This window comes from Anoplopoma fimbria, chromosome 7 (genome assembly GCF_027596085.1).
Source record: "Anoplopoma fimbria isolate UVic2021 breed Golden Eagle Sablefish chromosome 7, Afim_UVic_2022, whole genome shotgun sequence".
Lineage (NCBI taxonomy): Eukaryota > Metazoa > Chordata > Actinopteri > Perciformes > Anoplopomatidae > Anoplopoma > Anoplopoma fimbria.
The window spans coordinates 1193920-1209310 of NC_072455.1; the positions used below are offsets into that span (position 1 = coordinate 1193920).

Consider the following 15391-nt stretch of genomic DNA (forward strand, 5'->3'; position numbering starts at 1 on the left):
AAAAAAAGCCCCATAACTGCTTTAGGGTTTTAATTTAAATCAAAGCCACCGTGAAGAGAGGAGCACTGATCACGTGGCTCCGTCTAGTGGTGGTGGGCTGGAGCAACGCAAAGAGGAGCAAAGAGGTTCATTCACTTCCTGTGCTGCAGGAGAGACAAACATCTGGATCCTGCTGTTTGTTTGATTTAATTTCAATGTGTCTGTCTTGTCTTTGCATGTAAATGCTCCTTATTTGTAAAGTCATACTTGGGTAACATGTACTTTTAACTGCACTAACATTACATGGCATGGGTACATTTTAAGAAATATATATATTTAAAAAATGAGCTCCACCTTTAACCAGCTGCAACTTTAATGTAATGAAGACATAAATGCATCAATAATTATGATCCTAAAATATTATTATACTGCACTTTTAGGTGTATTTTGTGCTTTTACTTAAGTGGCAACAACTAGTAGATTTTAAAATACTTAAGCAGCTCAAAATTGGACATGCACTTAAATAAAAACCAATAAAAACAGATGATAACAAACATTTAAGACTTAATAAAATCAACAAAACAGTGAATCAGTAAAGAGGAAATGGTGTAAGAAAAATAAATCTGTGGGGGAATATAAGTACATTAACTCAACAGTACTTAATTCAGATTTTGAGGTACTTTTTCTCCTACTTTATACCTCTTCTCCACTACATCTCATAGGAAATATTGTATTTTTTTATTGCACAATATCTCTTTGATATCCAGACATACTTTGCAGATTCAGATTATAAATACAAAAATATAAACAAAATAAATAAAAACAAAAAAATATCAACAAATACATACAAACATACCCAGTAAAATAAAACATTTAAAGAGAAAACCTTTTCAGAGCAAAACGCGTATTGTCTTATTTTTGTCCTAAACGAGCTGCCGTCTCCTTGTAAACAAGCGACGCTGCGATTGGCGCAGAATCTCTGAAACAGCCCGCCTCCTCTACGCGTTCTCAGATCCCATTGGCTGACCGGACAAGTCCGTCAAGGGAACCCGGAAGTAAACAAGCAGGCTGGTATTCCATTGATCGCGTCTCTTCTCTCGGTTCGTTCCGTGTTTAGTTTGTTTATCTTTGAACAAAGACGGAGAGAAGTTCACCTCCAGGTAAACACAGCAGCTAGCGTTAGCCTCACTAATGCTAAGCTAAAGCTAGCCTCGTGCTTAGAGTACTTTTACTTCACGTGGGAAAATATTTACGTTTTGTGCTACTTTATACTTCTACTGCATATATATATATATATATATATATATATATATATATATATATATATATATATATATATATACATCTATATCTATATAAATATATATATATATGTATACTTCTACTATATATATATATATATATATATATATATATATATATATATATATATATATATATATATATATATATATATATATATATATATATATATATATATATATATATATATATATATATATAGATATCTATATATATTTATGCAGTAGAAGTATATAGTATATATATATATATATATATATCTATATCTATACATATATATATATATATATATATATATATATATATATATATATATATTTATGCATAGAAGTATACAGTATATGCATATATATATATATATATATATATATACATATATATATATATATATATATATATATATATATGTATATATACATACTGTATACTACTATATATACTTTATACTACTACTGCACCAAATATCAGAGATTAATGTACTTTTACTGCACTAACGATACATGTGTTTATACATCATATAGATAGATATATTTATATATATAGATATATAGATATATATGTATTTTATACATTATATAGATCTATTTATATCTTTATATATATATATATTTATATAGATATATATATGTATTTTATACATTATATATGTATTTTATACATTATATATAATATATTATATATATATATGAACACATTTAAAATGCAACCACCTGCAACATTAACATGATAAACACATTAATACAGTAAAAGTTATAATCCTTATCCTAATGTTATTTTATTATATTTATACCACACTTTTGGCACTGTTTGTATATTTTAAGACTAATATTTTTGTGCTTTTAAATAAAAAATGTATCCTGTGGATCATCTTTCCTGGTTTTAGACATTGCAATTAAATACAACATATTTTCTCAGGGAAATGTGGGCTTGAAACTGTTTTAGTTGTTGGAAGCAGTTATCTTATATATATATATATATATTATATTAATATAACTAATAAACTATGGATTATATGAAAACAGACGTTTTAACAAAAGCTTCAAATCTGCGCGTCTTAATCCTAAAAAAACAGATATAAAAGTAAATTACTGACAGGAAATATTTTTCTGCTGATCATACTTGTATACTTATATACTTTTACTGCAACAAGGTTTTGAATGCAGTACTTAACTTGCAGTTTAGTATTTTCACAGTGGTACTTGTACTTCTACTGCATTAAAGGACGTGAATACTTCAGTTAAATCAATAGATGACTGCTTAGTTTAATTGTGGTTGTGGATAATAAAAATAATAATGATAATAATAATAAACTTCTTTATCAATTAAAAACATTTTTTACAAAGTGCTTCACTTCACATAGAAACAAGACAAAGTTAAACACTATTAAAACCCAGAAACAAACACTATATATTTAAAAATAACAAAACAAATCTCTCTCATATGAATCTAAATGAAGACGTGACGTGTTGATCTCGTGTCCTTCAGCTCGGCCGTCAGTAGATGAACTTCTGAGCGTCGACGCGTCATGGCGTCCTCTCTCTCTCTGCTGGGCTTCAAGCGTCTGTCGGTCTGCCTGGTGGACTGTATGAAGACCCCCACTGACCCGAGACCAGCTGTGAGGCCGGAGCCCGAAGGTGAGCAGAAAGGGGATGCAGCTTATTTATCATGTTTTTTATTTTATTTTATTTTTTTATATTTATATATATATATTTATTTATATATATATATATATATTATCTCGTGGTATTTACTGCTCTTTGTTATCTGCAGATATATTATACTTATAAAAATACTCATTACTGATGTGTTTTAGTACTTGTACTGTTACTGAGATTGATGTTTTATTTTACTAGCCTTTACCTAAATTCAGATAAATAAATATGATGAGTAATGATGATACACATGTGCATTTATTTTCCATTTGTGCTCACAAAAAAGGCACATAGGTAATAAGATAAATTAAAATAAGATAGGAAATAACAGCATTTATAAGCTAACAATGAATTAAAACAACTTTATTTCACACTTTGATGGTTAAACTGTAGAATTAATGCACATTTTATATTCATTTTACATCATTTCTTGCATGTGAAGCTCCTGAAAACGGCCCCAGGCGGCTCTCCGTCAGCCTGGTGGACTGCATGACGTCTCCGGGACTGAGCGGTCCGATGGACGCTGCAGCGGAGCAGCAGAGTCACGTCAGCATCAAGGTGGAGTTAAAGGAGGAGGCGGGAGACTACTTTGAGAACCCGGTTGTTGGCCGGTACCCGGTCTGGTGCGGCGCCGACACCGGAGCAGAGGTCAACCTCTATAAGGTAGAAGAGGAGGACGCTGAAGACCCGGACTGGGAGGAAACCAGAACCAAAGGGACTGGTGAGCTGCAGACGAGTCACGTGGTGTTTAAGGGTGAAGGGGGCGGAGCCTCCGACAGGGTGACGTGGCTCATAAAGGACTACCAACTATCAGAGTCCCTCAAAACCACCAAACTCAGCAGAGAGTCTGAGGAACGTCAGGAGGAAACGGATGCAGAATCACAGAACGGACCTTCAGAGAACGCCGTCACAGCAGAGGAAGAGGAAGAGGAAGAGGAAGAAGCATCTGAGCCGGGAGGTAAATGTTCCTACGTTGTCTCTCCTCTCTGCTCTGCGTTCAGCAGACTGAAGTTTCTCAGATTTGTTTGTCACATGACTTCATGGCTTCATAGTTTCTCTGAGGAGAAACATCAGAATTTAATGTTTTTTACAGAATCTGGTTATTTCAAACTATTTATTTGTGGCGAATTAAACACTATGTAGAATAAAATGTTTTTGGGGTAAAGTATCAAAATTTAAGCTTCGTTTCGGTTGCTTATTCTGGCAGAAGCATTCCTCACATGTGATGTGTTCAAGGACCCTCGGAAAGATGAACATCTGACAATTATTACGGCTTCTGGCTGTGATAAACGGTGTCGTTTTGTCGACTATTTAAAGAAGACATCGTTTGTTCGACTGACTCAGTGTTGTAAAAACAATCTTGGAGAGAAACTTTGAGTTTTAACTCTTTTTCTCCCTTCTCTCTCTCTCTCTCTCTGTCTATCTCTCTCTCTCAGATGGAAACACAGTGGCGGGGAACCAGCAAAAAGCTGCGTCCGAACGCCACAATCTCCACTGTGAGAATTGTGGGAAATCCTTCGCAAAGAGGAGCAACCTCACCAGACACCAGTCGCACCACTGCAGCGCCACAAGAGGTACGACGAGCCCGCCAGAGTCGGAAGAAGCAGAGCAGGAGACGTATTCATGCAGCAAATACAGAGAAACTGTTCAATATAACTCTTCGCTCTTTTTTCCCTTTCTCTCTCTCTTTTGACTCCACCGATGAAAAACAAAGCAGAGCAGAAGCTGAAGGAAGCTGAGTCCGAACGCCGGCGTCACCGCTGTGATCCTTGTGGGAGATCCTTCTCCAAGAGGAGCCACCTCACCAGACACCAGCTGCACCACTGCAGCGTGAGGGGAGGTGCAGCGAATGAGACGTATTCATGCAGCGAATGCAGCCTGAGTTTCCGGACTGAACGCCACCTGAGGCTGCATGTGCGCAGTGAGAACCACGAAGGCAAAGAAGTATCTGAGGAGGCTCCACGAGAGAGATGTCACGCCTGCCAGCTGTGCGACAAGAGCTTCTACTTGTTTCACACCCTCCGGCAGCACCTCCTCACCCACACGGGGGAGAAGTGCCACAGCTGCAAGGTGTGCGGGAAGCAGTTTGGGAGGGAGGGCAGCCTGAAGCTTCACCAGCTGATCCACACGGGGGAGAAACCGTTCACGTGCGAGCAGTGTGGCAAGAGCTGCGCCAGGAAGGGCGACCTGAAGATCCACATGCTCAGTCACTCCGAGGAGAGACCGCACAGCTGCAGCTGCTGCGGGAAAACCTTCAAGCATCTGGCCAAACTGAAGCAGCACGAGCGGGTTCACACGGGAGAGAAACCGTACCAGTGCGAGTTGTGTCCGAAGCGCTTCAGGGTCCAGATGTCGCTGGCGGCGCACCGCTACACCCACACGGGAGAGAAACCCTACAAGTGCAACATGTGCCCCAAGGCCTTCAGCGTCAGGAACAACCTGAAGAAGCACAAGATGATCCACACGGGGGAGAAACCGTACCGCTGCTCATTCTGCGGCAAAGGCTGCCGGCTCCTGCAGCACCTGGTCGTCCACGAGCGCAGCCACACGGGAGAGAGACCGTACAAGTGCGACGCGTGCGGGAAGGATTACACCAATCAGTCGACTCTGAAAACGCACCGGTCTACGCACGAGGAGAAACCGCCGCGCCGCTCCCCGTGCGTGCCGGACATCGCTGAGCTTGCGATACTGGCAGGTAACGAGACGCCGGAGAAACCGCACCGCTGCCCCCAATGCGGTAAGTGCTTCTCCCAGGCCGTGAACCTGAAGAAACACCAGATGATCCACTCGGGGGAGAAACCCTACGCCTGTAAAGTGTGCGGGAAGCAGTTCAACGACAAGAGCAACCTCGCTAAGCACGCACGTATTCACACGGGAGAGAAACCCTTCGAGTGTGAACACTGTCAGAAGGGCTTCAGGCTGCTGCAGCACCTCTCCAGCCACCGACTCACCCACAACAAGAAACACTAGGACACTCTGGAGATCAGGGTTCTAGAAATGGAGAAACTGTATATCTCTGTCTAAAAATGACTTCTAGCAACTGCTTAACTTGGCTTAGCTTAGCATAAAGACTTGCCTCTAAAATTTCAAATATTCTGTTTAAACCTCCTGTATGAAGGTCAAATTGTCATTTTTACACTTTGGATTTTTGACACATTGAGATATAACATGATAATCAGTGAGGTGAGGTGCCTGCTGGAGCCCAAAGGATGTTAAAAAGTCAATCCCCAAACCATACTGACTACAACTAGCAATCAATGAACCCTAATTGCTGAGCTTTAGAGGTGCTGATGGGCAGATTTCTTCATTTTTGGACAGAGCCAAGCTAACTGGTCACGCGTGTTTCCAGTCTTCATGCTAAGCAAATAGCCAGCTGCTAAAACATAACGTTATAACGTTGTTGGAGGACTTTCAAATTACTGAGACTGTTACTTATTTATCTTAGTTATCAAATGAGATCAGGGCTTCATTTATGCTTTTCTAGTCTCTGATCTCTGATAATGTTACATTGTAAACAACCAGTCTGTGTTTAAACCAACAGGAGAGCTAGTAACGTTAGCAACACCGCTAACGGCCAACAAACGAAGGTTCAGTTCAGTTACATTATGATGCGTTCAGGCTCTGTTCAATGAAAATGAGTATTGGGTGAAGGTCAATTAGAATGTTTTCATGATGTGTTCAATGTAATCTGTAAAATGTAGTGTTGGTGATAAACTAGAATAAATCCAGTAGTTTGAAGGAGATGTTTTCACATTAATATAAAATAGATATTAGAGATGAATTATGATGTTTAACTTCTTAACACTAGCTCTAAGATTATTATACAGCATTAAAACTAAGAGTGACTAGATCTGTTTTAATCCATAAAAATACAATATTTTGTTTCCTTATCATTTGAAAAGTGTGTTTTTATGAAGAAGAAAAAACACTATAAATTCCTATAACAATATATTTAGTATTTCTGATGGTTTTGATGAACTTTGGATCTTAACGTTTGAGGAGATAAAAGTTTGTTTGTTTGGTGTTTAGTTGCCACAACTTCAAAAACGTAATATATTTTGGCAGTAATTAGAATGTTTTGTATTTTTCAGTTCTATTTGAGAAGTTTCTTTTCCTACATGAGTAAATATTCCAGTTACAACCCACGCGCCATGTCCCAGTATCACATTTATCAGAATGCTTCGTATACAAGTGAAGTGAAACGTCTCGTATTTGTCATCACTAGTTTGTTTGCTTTGAGAGAACATTCGTTATCAGTACCAGTAAATCCTGCAGTGAGTCAGCTGAGTTTGTGAACACACAGTACACAAAAAACAAACAGAAAACAGCCTCTGTATCGATCCGTGCCGACAGCAGAGGTCACTGACCTTTGACCCCGTGAGTCACCAAACTCAGGAGGCTTGAAAATGAGCGGACAGCGGCGTTGGAGAATCATTCAGCAGACGGAGAACGAGAGGAACAAAGATGGAGCGACTCAACTTACTCGTCTGTCTCGCCGCCGTTTGTGTGGCTTCAACTCTGGTGAGAAACTTCACGACTATTTTTGTATTTAAACATTTATAATATAACCTGCTTTGTGTTACTTGATTTACCCGTTAGCTGTTTTTAACAATTAAATTCCTCAATAAATTAATGAAAATGCCATTAAATGTACCAAAAGGAGGCATTAATTAAGTTTCAGTTTATTTCTTAATTTATTTTACTTTGTATTAATCCCCCTATTAATCTAATCTATTTCATTTTCCAATTTAAATGTATTTCTTTTTGCATTAATTATCTATTATTTTAAATTAATTTTCAGATTAATTTATTAATTATTAAATATATATTTTCATGTATGAATTAATTATTTATCTGAATGATTTTAATAGTAATAATAATATGTACATGTAGTATTTTTCAAATCTCAGATGATTAAATACATTTATTTCTCTTTGTAATTTTATTTATTACACACTTAACATACTCTCAACCTGGTTCCTAAAAAAAATAATAATACTATTCTTAATAAAATTATATTATTTAACTATATTATTATTTTACTCCGAAAATACATAAAAAAAATTAGGTTTAGCCACCCTCCAATAAAAAATAACAACAACAAACTGAACTTTATTTAATTACACCCTAAATTAAATGGTATTTAAATGCTATTAATACACATAATAATGCATTTACTAGCAAGTAGGTTGATTTACTCTTTTAATTTCCAGCTGCTAAAATCCAAATGATCACAATGTTCATATTCTCAGTCACAGCAGTATGATATATATATATAAATTTATTTTTCACTGTTATTACTCTCCTAAAGAAATTCAAGGATTGAACCACTTTATTTAATTCTAGATTTAAATGCATGAAAAAGCTCAAAACCGTTAATTAATTTATACTTATTATGTGTTTATTTTGCTCACGGTTATCTTAAACTAAACTAAATTATAAAAGAATCCTAAAATAAATGTCACTGTTTATACTCCGTTTGTCTCCAGGCCGGGGTAGTGGACCCCAGAGGAAACCGACCGGTGGAGCCCGGCACCAGATCTGATAAATGTGCCCCAGAGAAGGAGTGGCCTTTCTGCACAGACGACCAATGGGTAACGGCTTCATCTCATCGGTTTATCATAGTCCCAGAGTTTGATCCTCTGGATTTCTTTCTTTCTTCTATCTGCAGCCGGAAAACACGAATGATGAGAATTTTCTTCAAAGCTTTACCTTAAGATGCAGATGTTTGGTATTTTTTTATCATGTTGTCAAAAGGATTTTTATTTGTTGTATAAACTACGTTGCGAAAATACAATATAGTCAGACTTTTCTTTTTAAGAAGAACGTCCAGTATGAACATATTTCTATTTGTTCAATGTTGATATTTGGGATAATTCAGCAGCTTCACTGTTTTAAGATAAGATAAGATAAAAGAAGATAACACTTTATTTATCCTCATGGCTCCAAAAAACGGCGGCGTAAATTCCCAAAAAGGTGTTTTGTGGAAAAACTCACCACATATTCAGAATCTAAATTGTTATTTTTACGGCAGAAAAAGGATTTTGACTTCGCTACAGCTTTGTTAAAGGTAAAAAAAAAAAAGGTTTTGTTAGGAAGCAAAAGATGCAAAAGCAAAGTAATTACAATATAAAGTGTTTTTTAGAGGTTTTAATGACGCAAAAGATGATGATTATCCTTTTGTACAGCAGTATAGTATGAGCAAACACATTTAAAGTCTCTATTTTGTGTTTTTATCACAAAGAAATGTTAGGATGTCTCCAGCTGGAATGTCTTTTTTCTTAACTATTCTCTCCTCATTTTCCTCTTTTAGTTTCAGATATAATGTAATTATTTATGTTGTTAATTATCATTATCCTCCTGACGTTTCCTTCCCTCTTCCCCTCCCGTTCGTACTTCATTATTTGCATTAATAAAGAGCTAAAGCGTCTCCGTCTCCTCCGTCAGGGTCCCAAGTGCCCGTCGGGCTGCAGGATTCAGGGTCTGATGGACCAAAACGACCACAGCGCCCTGAAGAGGATCGAGAAGATCCGCAGCCTCCTGGATCAATACAGGGGCAAGCACCGCTCCGCCGACCAGGTGACCAAACAGACCTACGACATCCTGAAGGACAAACTCACCCTCGACACCGGTCAGTCCTCTGCTCATCCCAACGTATAAACCTTCCATCCAACGCTTCTCTGTTTGTTTCCTTTGAGTCACTCGTAGGGTTTTCCTTGGCGGCAGTTAGTTAACCCTCTGACCCCCAAAACCCCCCGACAAGATAGAGTATATTTTCTTTTAGCAAATCACCAAAACGAAACCGTTAATCACATCCAAAAGCTGTAAAAACTGTCCTTTCAGACAGTCCTTGAACACATCAGGTGCTACGAACGCTTCCTACAGAAAAGAAACGTAGCTTAAATTTTGTTTTTTCACCAAAAATGTATTCTACATGCAAGATTCTGTAAAAAACATTAAATTCTGAGCCCATCAGTGAAACTAAGAAGACATGATTCATCTGAGACCAACAGTCATGTGACAAAAAAAAATAAAAAATCTGCTGAACACAGAGCAGAGAGGCTGTAAAAATGTAAATAGTTTAATATATAATATATCCTTTTTAATGATTTATGTCATTATAACTGTGTTATTCTGCACTAAAGAAATGTTTGAGTTCTCTCTACTTCTATTCATGATTGTTCTGTTTCCATAGAGGAGCAGGACTTTCATATTGTAGTAGAAAATAAAGATTACAAAGAGTAAAATGTGACAGGAGCAAAATAAATACCCCGAAACTGCTTGAGGTTCAGACGGTTAACAGTATTTCTTATAGTGAAGTTGATATGAAATACTCTCCGTCCACTCCTCCCTTCCTCCTCCAGGTAACGACAACAACTACTACGACCTGGCCCAGAGTCTCCGTCAGAGAATCACCAACATGAAGATCAAGATCGACCGACAGCTGGGCGTCCTGGCCGCGCTGAAGAACCGGGTCAAAGACCAGGTGGTGGAGATGCAGAGGCTGGAGGTACGGAGACCCGGCAGGGACAAAAATACACGTATTTACACTAAAGATTACAGTGTTAGAATTTGGATTCACAGCAGTTTTTTAAATTGCTGTTTATTGTGTTTTTGTGAAGGTCCGTTTTGGATGAGAGATCTTAATCAAAATGAGAGAGTCAGATTAAATGAGGATTACATTTAAAAACAATATATATATCGTTATATTTATTGATAAATAATCATATTTTATAGTCAATTATTTAAAAACCATAGCTGATAAATTAAATGTAATCTCTGTAAATCCACACAACAAATGTATTTCCATTTTAATGCATTTAAATGTGTTATTTCAAAATAGTTTAACCACAACTGGCGTGGCAGCTGAGTTTCTAAGCTAGTTAGCATTAGCATGAGATAAGCTTTTGTTGTTTCTCTCAATCATTATTGTATTTGTCATTTAAAAATGTAGTTTTAGCTTCAGCTGAATTAAAAAGGCTGATTTCTCCTAAAACATACATTTCAAAGGCAGAATATTTTTATTACAGTGAAACAAAAACTCCCTCGTTTAATAAACAGGAAGCATTCATTCTTATTTATTGTCTCCTCTGTCAGGTGGACATCGACATTAAGCTCCGTTCCTGCAAAGGATCCTGCCGGAGCTACAGCCAGTACGAGGTGGACCACGAGAGCTACGTGGCACTGGAGAAACAGGTGAGAACGCACACACACACACACACACACACACACACACACACACACACACACACACACATAAAAGAAGACATTTAAATGTGTCATATTTATATTAAGATGATAGGTGCACAGAGTAAATAGCTTCAAGGGAATTAAAAGATATATTTTTTTAAAGAATAAGAGTTTGAAAAGGAGCCTTTGGTTAAATTTGTGACAGTGAAATGAGATTAAAGGGTCGTGTTTGTCGATTATTATATATAGTTTGGACTCATTGAGGTTTATTTTAGGGGATTATCTTGTTGTCCATTTTCTCAAACAGCCATGTCCACTAAATGGACAAAAAAAATCTGTTGGGCTCGGGTCCAAACCTGTGTAACCGCAATACTTATGTTTGAAGGAAGTACATTTTTTGTTATCTCATGCTTCATGTCTTGTATTCCACTGGTTTCACCCAGAAATACTCCACATTAAGGAAGTAATAATTACATTGTCCATGCACAATTTTGAAATAATGAACTTAAGTGAGAGAATTTTATTCACAAACCTGCCAAAAAGTAAATTGAGAGATGTCTATACTTGTGGTTTTATTCACTTGTGTTCACAAATAGTGGTTGATTGAAAAAAGAGACGCTTCGTCAGGTTTCTCCCACTCACAGATGGATCTCTCACCCATCTTGTCCACAAATGTTAGTTTTCGTAATATCCGTTATTTTGCTAAGAATCCACTTTCTCTCTCCCCGTCTCCAGGTCAACCAGCTGGACTCCCAGTCGGCTCAGAACATCGAGTCCGTTGGGACGCTGTACGTGATGAAGAGCAGGCCGATGAAGGGCGTCGTTGTGGATGACATCTACAAGTCGGGAAAAGTGGACGGCGTCGCGGTGGGAGAGCAGAGAGAAAACATGTTCCCCGAAGTGAGGGTCTCTTTACGTTGGTTTGATGTCTCTCGGACTGTGAAGGCACCAAAATAACCCCGCCCACTTTTAGGCTAGAGCGCATTTAAGTCCCGCCCACGTCTTGTATTGGTTTAAGGTGCCTCCTTGTCACCTTTGTCTGCTGGCAAACAACCCAAAAAATGCCTAAAAACTGCTGTGAGGTTGGATCCACATTTTGTCCAAATGTTAAGTTAAGCAAAACCGTTTGGACAGTCTTCCACTTGCATTAATGGTAACAGTATTATGCTAGCTAGTGCCTTAGCTAACTACGGTAGCTTGCTAACGATGGATGGGTATCGTCTCGGTTCCTTATCGATACTCTTATTGGTTCTTTCCGATTATTTTGTGAGAAAATAAGACGATTATTAAGAAAATAATCAACATTGCTTTATTATTGTGATATGTGAACGAATAGTTCTTAAGCAGCAAAACAAAAGTTCCAAAATCTTTACAACAAATTTGCAGCTAATCAATTATCTCAGCGATTATCTCTCATTGATGGCACTGCTAGCGTTACCTGCGGAGGACGAGGATGGACGGCGGATCTCCAAACAGTAGAACGCTGATCATTTCTGCACATTTACGTTCAAATATTGCTAACACTGGCTCGCTAACAGCTAACTTGTCCCGTTAGCTTAGCTGAAGTAGCCTGTTAGTGCGATCTGAAGCCTCTTCTCCAGGTCGTCCTCCCATCATCACTTAAGAAATGACGGGTTGAGTTCTCATATCAATAATTTCCCTCCAAAAAACCTTGCTTGATGATGGTTCAGTGAAATCCAGCCCATAATTCACACAAATGTAACTGGAGATCATCACGTCTTGTGCTTAAGTTTTTCTTCTTCTTCTTTCTCAGGTGCATATGGTCCAGTTGATGCTCGAGCAGGAGGGCTCAAGCTCCTCCCCGGCAACCATCTCCAAGCCGTCAGGTACTGACTTCTCTTCAGGCTCTGACTTCTCTTCAGGCTCTGCCTTCTCTTCAGGCTCATCGTCCTCCTCCACCCACTCTTCCTCCTCCTCCTCCTCTTCCTCCACCCCTTCTAAATCCATCACCGAGATCGGGGGCGATTTCTTCGACATGGGCGGCGGCCCTGGATATCCCAGCACAAGCCACGTGTCCACCCAAAGCATCAGCTGCACCAGGACCATCAAAACGCACATCGTCTCCACGAAGGACGGCCCTGTGGAGAGGAGGGAGGTGGTGATGGAGGGAGGCCCCGGGTGCCAGGCGTTGACGGACCACACCAATGGAGGAGGGATGAGCTCCTTCTTCCCCAGCTTAACATCCTCCTCCTCCTCCTCCTCCTCCTCCTCCTTTTCTTCTTCTTCTTCTTCTGGGACCAAGACCGTCCACGACGGTAGCAAGGGAAGCCTCTTAGACACCAAATCTCTGCTGGGGGATGCATTTGGCGGTGACTTCGGACTTCTCAGGGGGGACGCCGCAGAGGATGACGTCCCCGATTTCCACGCCCGGAGTGTGAAGAGCACTCGCACCGAGCGGCAGGCCGGTTATGTAGGAACAGGTACCAAAACATCCACCCTGGAGTGAAGAAACCTGCTCGGCCCACAGCGGCACACGCTCAGCTAGACGGCGTGCGTTAGCATCAGCTAGCTAGCCTTATGTACCAAAAACATGAAGTGAACACAGCGATTGTTATTGTTTGTTGCTAGAGCTCAAAGATCAGTATGAAGTCTTTTATTGTTATTGAGGTATTTTGGGTCATTGAGTAGAAAAAAAGCAAGATAAACAGATTTTGCTGTGATTTAATTGCAATAAACCGTTTAACGGGAAGCCGAAATACCAACATAATGATGACATTTTGTAACAATTGGCTGATTGGCTTACGCGACAAAGCGTCTTACAAATGTATGCACGAATGAGGCACATTTTGGGTATTGTTGTTATTCAGTTGCGTCTATTCGTGTCTTCGCATTGACTTTATATGTAGTTTTGTCGCTCGAAAAATTTACGTCGAGTTTCGTGAGAAGAATTAAACAACAATGGAGTTTCCCGACAAAGTGACCGTTAGCGCTTTTATCACTGCAGTAGCATTCCAGCTAGCCGGTCCAAGCTAACTGCCGGTCTGCGCTGTGCCCCCCCTCTCTCTTCGCAGATTGTGTCGAGGCCCACCAGAACCACCTGAAAGGGGAATCGAACGGCCTGTTTACGATCAAACCCGGCGGCACGGACTCCGCACAGGTAGTGTTGGTTTACTGCCAGCAGGAGGGGCTAATGGGCGGGTGGTTGCTAGTCCAGCAGAGGGAGAGCGGCGCGCTGGGCTTCAACCGCTCCTGGGCCGAGTACCGCGGCGGGTTCGGCTCGGTCGACGCCGGGGGCAAGGGGGAGGTCTGGCTGGGCAACCAGAACCTCCACCTGTTGACGAGTCGGGGCGAGAGCATGCTGAAGGTGGAGCTGGAGGATTGGGAAGGGGGCGTGGCCAGCGCTGAGTACACGATCAGGGTCGGCCCGGAGGAGGAGGGGTACCCGCTGCACGTGTCCGGGTACACCGGGGACGCCGGCGACGCCCTGGTGGGACGCCCTTTGGCATCCCACGCAGGGATGAAGTTCAGCACCTTCGACAGAGACAACGACAGGTCGGAGGGGAATTGCGCGGAGGTTTACGGGGGCGGGTGGTGGTTCAACAACTGTCAGTCGGCCAACCTGAACGGGATTTACTATAACGGAGCGTTCAAACCGGGGAACAACGAGGTCGCAAACGGGGTCGTGTGGGCGACGTATAAACCGCCCAACTACAGCCTGAAAACCGTCAGGATGTTTATCCGACCGGCTGCTTTTTAGTAGGACATCCAATCACATAAAATATTCACTTTTATGTATTTAAAAACATAAAAGTGTGTTTTTAAATACATAAAAAACAACAAGAAACAACAAGACAGGAAATCAAAAGTGCCCTCAGACCTTCAGACTGTCGATCAGTCCGTTAATCATTCTGAGATTTCAAAACTCAAACGGCGTCGGTGTGTCGACATGTCTGTTTTTGTGTGTTTATTTTATTTGTCATCACTCTGTGTAAATGTCACCGACCTGTTTATCTCACCGGTGTTCTTGGAACGAGACCCGATGTTGCCAAACTTGTGTACGGAGCAAAGACTGAACTCTGCTCGATCAATAAAGATTCAATGTTCACTTCAACTGCTGTGGTTTGTGCTGTTATTTAAGTCCACAACATAAAAACACTACATCGGTTATATTTTTATGTTGGAAATGTTTTAATTAAAATAATTAAAATAAAAAGTAAAACTACATTAAAATACAAAAAGAGTGTGTAAACATCAAACACGTCTGCAGAAGTAAAGTAAAGCAGAAAAGTTTAACCCCTCACATACTT

At 39.8% G+C, this 15391-nt stretch overlaps 2 protein-coding genes across 3 annotated transcripts; both read left to right on the plus strand.

The window, feature by feature from the left end:
• Positions 1–1048: 1048 nt before the first annotated feature.
• On the plus strand, positions 1049–6754 carry LOC129093262 (oocyte zinc finger protein XlCOF6-like). Of its 2 annotated transcripts, none has more exons than XM_054601217.1 (5): positions 1049–1139; positions 2767–2915; positions 3376–3891; positions 4370–4507; positions 4648–6754. In XM_054601217.1, exons 2-5 carry the CDS (start codon positions 2807–2809, stop codon positions 5901–5903), a joined length of 2019 nt encoding a protein of 672 aa, XP_054457192.1. In that variant the 5' UTR covers positions 1049–1139; positions 2767–2806; the 3' UTR covers positions 5904–6754. The 2 variants fall into 2 exon arrangements, with proteins under 2 accessions (XP_054457192.1, XP_054457193.1); XM_054601218.1 differs by having other exon boundaries at positions 4651–6754.
• A 590-nt stretch (positions 6755–7344) lies between these two features.
• Positions 7345–15195, plus strand: fga (fibrinogen alpha chain). The gene is made up of 8 exons (XM_054601281.1): positions 7345–7454; positions 8423–8527; positions 9381–9564; positions 10298–10443; positions 11031–11129; positions 11859–12023; positions 12898–13564; positions 14156–15195. Exons 1-8 carry the CDS (start codon positions 7398–7400, stop codon positions 14839–14841), a joined length of 2109 nt encoding a protein of 702 aa, XP_054457256.1. The 5' UTR covers positions 7345–7397; the 3' UTR covers positions 14842–15195.
• Positions 15196–15391: the final 196 nt, after the last annotated feature.